At 47.0% G+C, this 5,903-nt stretch overlaps 1 protein-coding gene across 1 annotated transcript; it reads left to right on the forward strand.

Moving 5' to 3' along the window:
* Positions 1-1,164: 1,164 nt before the first annotated feature.
* RRAD (RRAD, Ras related glycolysis inhibitor and calcium channel regulator) lies at positions 1,165-4,785 on the forward strand. The gene is made up of 4 exons (XM_082770343.1): positions 1,165-1,647; positions 1,759-1,832; positions 2,334-2,538; positions 3,879-4,785. The coding sequence occupies exons 1-4, from the start codon at positions 1,293-1,295 to the stop codon at positions 4,154-4,156; spliced, it is 912 nt and encodes a 303-aa protein (XP_082626469.1). The 5' UTR covers positions 1,165-1,292; the 3' UTR covers positions 4,157-4,785.
* The last annotated feature ends 1,118 nt before the right edge of the window (positions 4,786-5,903 follow it).

Genomic DNA, 5,903 nt, shown 5'->3' on the forward strand with positions numbered 1-5,903 from the left:
TGGTCAGCCCCTTTACAGTATTTTCCATGTTTATCTTTGTCGCAGTCAATTAGCCTCAGAAATTCAACATGTTATAAGAAAAAGATGCTTATGAGCCAGTGTGCTGTATTTTGTTGGCTGTGCAACTGCACAGCCCAGCCCCACAGATTCCTTTCTTTACCTTATTCCCTATGTCTGCATCTTAATCTCCATCAACTCCCTATTTCTTGCCTTCTTTAGCCTTGTTGCAGCAGCTGATTTACAAACCCTTTAACTCATTAATTTGATGGCAGTGGTCCCTACACAAGGTCACGGGGATTTCCCCGCAGTGACCAGGCTGTAATCTTTTGGGAGCAGCAGCCAGGGTTATTTTGGCTGTGAAATGTCTAACATGTTTGGGTTGCTAGGTAAATAATAACCGGTATGTGTGATGCCGGGGTGAGCCATTCGGGACACAAGTATAGTTATCTGGTTAGTCGTTTCTTCACTTGATCACACGGTAATGACTGTGCCACTTAAGAGATAAAACTTTCACTGTCTCACTTCGCTGCTCAGGTGAAATGAAGGGAAGAATTTGACCTTTATGTTTTGTGTTGCCCTCTGAAACCGTTAGCCCCGCATGCAGCAAGACTGCACCTAGAAGGGGCGCTCTCACCCCCTGCTCCTGAGCGTTAAGGAACGGCAGCACGGTGCCGAGCACGCTGCCAATGTGCAGCTGTTTCCCGAGGCTGCTGTAGGCAGCAAAGCCGCTCCCGGGCAACGCCACGGAGCGTGAGGAGCTGAGGAAAGCCGCCTGGCAGGGCTCACGGCCAGCCCCGTTTGCAATTTCATAGGATCACAGCCCGATTACGGCTGGAAAAGACCTCCGTGATCATCCGCCCCCCCCAGCATCACCCACTGAACCCACTCCACACGGTGCAGCCTCAGAAATGGGGAGTCGGGGGGTGAGGGTGAGGAGGAGGGGGACACGACACCCGGGGCACACCCGCCCCCCCTCACAGCGCGGCATCTCCCACCCCCAGCCGCCTCCGCACGGCTCCGGCTCCCCGGGGCTCGGTGCCGAGCCGTGCCGAGCCGAGCGGCGCGGAGCTGCCGTGGGCGGGGAGGCAGCCCCCGGGCGCGCTGAGAGCCGCGCGTCACGGCGGGGCCGGGCCGGGCCGGGCCATAAATAGCGGCGAGGCGGCGGCAGCGCCGGCAGCGAGCTGTGGCAGCGGGGAAGCCCGGCTCTCCTCTCTTCTCTTCTCTCCTCTCTCTCCCTCCGGAGCACGTCGAGGGACGAGCGGGGCGGCTCCTCTCAGCAGCCCGGCGTCCCCATGACCCTGAACCGCGGCGCCAAGCTCCGCTCGCTGGAGAAGCGGCGCGGCAGCATGCCCTTCGCGGCGCACCAGCACCTGCACCGGCGCAGCATGCCGGTGGACGAGCGGGACCTGCGGGCCGCCCTGCCGCACGACGAGCTGTCCGGCCTGGTGCGCTGCACCTCCTACAGCCCCGGCGAGGCGCACCGGGAGAGCTGGGCCTCCGACTCCTCCGACTCCGTCATCTCGTCGGGCAGCGACTCGGACGGGCGGCTCTACAAGGTGATCCTGCTGGGCGAGCACGGCGTCGGCAAGACCAGCCTGGCCCGCATCTTCGGCGGCGTCGAGGACTGCGCGGAGGCGGAGGAGGCCGGTGAGGGCGCGGGGCCCCCCCGGGGCCGGGGCCGGGGGCGCGGGGTGCCCGGGGGGCGGCCGCTCGCCGCGGTGCCGCCCGTTTCCCCAACGCTGTGTTTTCCCCCTCCAGGCAACACGTACGACAGGTCGATCGTGGTCGACGGGGAAGAGGCGTCTCTGGTCGTGTTCGATATCTGGGAGCAGGTACGGAGCGCCTGAACGTGCCTTTCTTTTCCTTGCGGGCTGCACAGCGGCCGCGTCCAGGTGTCCGGCTGCCTGTGGGCACCGTGACGCTCCTACAAGGCGGCGGTACAGAATCAGTGCGTGCCGCTTTCTTCTCTCTCGCAATCCATTTGTTGTAGCTAGACAGGCAATTAAAAAACCTGCACAGGCTCAGACAGCGAATCCTTTAATGCTTGCAGTAAGCAGCAGCTTACATTAGCAGCCCATGAAATTCGTGCAAAACGAGAGATTAACAATCTGAGCAGTGCAGACCCCATATAATTTCTGGAAACACGATGATTTTGTTCTGTAGTATATTTCAAATGAGAAAATCTTAAGAAACTTTCTGGGAGATTGCTTACTTTGGCTGCCTCTTTATTATAAAGCTACGAAGAATATCTTTAAGATGTTTACAGTACCTAAATAATTAGTGTTGAATAGCTTTTTCAATGCAATAAATCTGTTTCTCACCCTTTGTTTTAGGATGACAGCCAATGGCTTCAGAACCACTGTATGAAAATGGGCGATGCCTATATTATCGTATACTCAGTGACTGACAAAGTTAGTTTTGAAAAGGCCTCTGAACTAAGGATACAGCTAAGAAGAGCAAGGCAAACGGAAGACATTCCTATTATTCTCGTGGGCAATAAGAGCGACCTGGTCAGGTCCCGGGAAGTCTCAGTTGATGGTAAGTTACTCTTCATTTATACAGTACTGTCTAAATTAGTAGCAGAGGATCATGATCAATAGGATTGGTCCAGGTTTGATGGAGAAAAACATGATTGGAGGCACCCCAAAGAAATCAAGCCAGCTGGTTCACACTGAGGGGGGGCTCTGCACCACAAACAGCAGTGGAGATGGCAGTGGGGGAAGACGTGTGATTGTGCATAGCGCTATGTGCTGAACTGCACTGCAAGAGACAATGCTTCAGCTTTAGCACACTGCTGTGTGTAGGGTTTAGCTGGATGTTAAGCACACAGCAGCACTTGCTAGTCTCAAGGTTTGATAGCCCGAGCTATGTTTTTTTTAAGGGACAGGAGTGTCACATCACAACCCAGGCAGTCTATGAAAATGGTGATCCCACAGCAACTGTACTTTTTTTTTGTCTTTTTTTTTCTGGAAGAGATTTCATCACATTTGTGGTGAGCTGGAAGGACCAGGCTCACACAGTCTCCTTGTATGTGTTCCACACCTGAGGCCAGTGAGAACTTTCTCAGTTAGTGCCAGGGTGCATTTCTACAACTAGAGTACAGATAATGATGAACCTTTTATTGCTGTCTGGTTATGGCATGATTCCTGCGTTAAATGCTTGTACAGGGAATTGACTGGAGTTGATCAGGAGATCCACGTTCTTTTCAGGCTTGTGGCAGTGCATGGTTTACCCATCCTAGAGGTGTCATTATTTTGCTCAGGTTTAAACCTTTGCCATTATTCACCACAAGGCAAACATGGAAACTTGCACTGCAGCAATGTTCCAGAGTTGCATGCTTACCTCTGGAACACTGCAAACAGAGCATCATCTATTCTGAAGGCAGTCCCAATCAAATCCACTGGTCTACAGCTTCATGACCTCCAATGTAATCTGTTTAATGACCTTTTGGACTGCCAGCTTCAACTGTAGCTACTATGGAAAACTTGCTTCCTATAGCAAGGCTGAGGTGCACAATTGCTCAACAACTTCCAGAAGAAATAGGAACTAGTTTCTGTACCTCACAATCTTTCCTATTAGACAGCAAGCACGCATCCAAGTACCTCTCTTTTATCAGCTTTAGATTTTAAATTATACTAGACAGGTCTGCCTGTAGGACTACTATTGTCTTATATTCAGTACTACTGGTCATGTGAGATTATTGACCACACTGCAGCAAAACAATGAGTGCAAATATTCATTCTTCCTACTATTTAACAAAGTTCTTTTGTGATGTTGAAGGCACTGTATTTAAGTCAAACTTTTTTTTGTTCTTGCCACAATATATTAAAGAGAAAATGTCAGTCTCCACTCATCTCTCTTTTTTTCTTTCCATCCAGAGGGACGGGCCTGTGCCGTTGTGTTTGACTGCAAGTTCATTGAGACCTCAGCTGCTCTTCATCATAACGTCAAGGATCTGTTTGAAGGTATTGTTCGGCAAATTAGACTTCGCAAAGACAGCAAAGAAGACAATGCTAGAAGAATGGCCAACACAAAAAGAAGAGAAAGCATAGGCAAAAAGGCCAAGCGATTCCTTGGGAGAATTGTGGCAAAGAACAATAAGAAGATGGCTTTTAAAGCAAAATCAAAGTCTTGCCATGACTTATCTGTGCTTTAGAAGCTTTCAGCAAGGCCAGATGTCACGCATGGGAGGCGAACAAGCATTTGACTGTTGAAGTATATGGATGATCCTCATGGTGATAAGAATGAGTTATCAGTGAGACTCTCATTAATGCCTTAAGGTGCACAAGCAAGTCCAGAACTTATATTACAATGTCTACTTCATTGATAAATGGCTCAAGTTTCAATGCGTACAAGTAAATGAACTAACTCTAAATAAGTGGCTTGACATGCCCACACTTTCATTATGTACATATATTATATATCCTCTTGTCCTGTGGATAACAGAGATGCAACGATAAGAAAAGATGATGATATGTATCACCATAGACTTGTCTCGTTTGCAGAGCAAAACTTAAATTTGTACGCAGGCTCGTACACTGTTTTTAGTATAAAGCAAGCAAAGATAAATCTTTTTAAACTTAAATATGGGGTGGGGGGAGTAGAACCACATTAGAATGGGAGTAAAACAAATTTATATATATAGTTAAATACAGAACAGATGTCATTTTATGAAGTTAATTTGCACTTCCATTAACTGTTATTCAATTAATTTGTTACTTGTTTACATGCAGATTTTATAATAAAGTATTATTTCCTGTTATAATAAACTGTGCTTTTCTCATAGTTTGGATAAAGACTGGGAGCAATATTTTTATATTGACCTTCTTTCAACTGTACAGAACCTTATATTCAGACTTCAACTGAGTTACATTTGACAGTTCCAGAATGAGATGAATTGGGCATACTCTGCATCCAGTTCTTCAGTAGACAGTTTCTTTAAGTAAATCCTGCTTTCATGAGTACCTTACTACAACAGCTCACATCAGGAAGGAGTACCTTAATGTTATTGTTCATCTTCAACCCAGTTCTCTTATGAGCTCCAGCAGAAACAGACCTCTAGATGCCTATAGTTAGATGTGTTTCCACACTGATTAATTGAAACCTGTAGTGTTCAACTTTTTACATCTCTGTATGACAGCCACTGAACACGTTTTTTTTGGTTTTTTTTTGGGTGGTAGTAACTGTTTGTAGGTTTTGTTGTATTTTTCCTTTCTGGGAGAAGTATAATTTTCTTGTCTACTCCCAAGCCTGTAAGTAACTTTCAATGGCTTGAAATTCAAACCATCATGGCAAGGCTGTTTGAAAGAGTTGCAGGCTCCAGCTATGGCGTGTTGTGGCCTTCAGTGTTATTACAGTTTTTGTGTTCATTTTATTGTGTTAAAATTGATGTGTTTCAATGAAATTTTTATTTATTTTTTTTTACCTTTTTGCTACTAATTAATTTAAAAAGCAGTCATGCCTCAATAAATAATTTGGGCTGGCTGCATATGCTTTAGAAGTTCCTCTATGTAAGATATGTTATTTTTAAATTCTTTCATAAATTGTATCAACCATACATTCTGGCTTTTTCTGCCCACAGCTGAGGCTGAGTCCAGTTATTTAGAGAGATTGTTCTCACTGCTTTGGAGATCTGTATGTGATTTTATAGCTGACCTTTCCCATACAGCAGAAAAAGTGCATCAGTGGTTACACCTTACAGTGCTTCCCTGAGCTTGAACAAACAACTCTCCATGAGGCTAACCCAGTCTTTGGGCACTCATCAGGGAACAGTTAGTACTGTGGGAAACAGTATCTGGCTTGTATATCTCTGCTTTGGATCTGCAGAATTACTGTCTCCTAACCTGTTGCTGGTACAGCTGTTAGGTTTAGCATATGGTGCTGCTAACAGGTCACATAGGTTT

Source organism: Aythya marila (genome assembly GCF_965140915.1).
Source record: "Aythya marila genome assembly, chromosome: 12".
Classification (NCBI taxonomy): Eukaryota; Metazoa; Chordata; class Aves; order Anseriformes; family Anatidae; genus Aythya; species Aythya marila.

What these genes read in the sequence shown, in the direction of transcription:
- RRAD (XM_082770343.1), top strand. Translation starts at nt 1,293, where the DNA reads ATGACCCTGAACCGCGGCGCCAAGCTCCGCTCGCTGGAGAAGCGGCGC. An exon ending in CGCGGAGGCGGAGGAGGCCG is followed by an intron (nt 1,648 to 1,758) that starts GTGAGGGCGCGG and finishes TTCCCCCTCCAG; the next exon opens with GCAACACGTACGACAGGTCG. An exon ending in CCGGGAAGTCTCAGTTGATG is followed by an intron (nt 2,539 to 3,878) that starts GTAAGTTACTCT and finishes CTTTCCATCCAG; the next exon opens with AGGGACGGGCCTGTGCCGTT.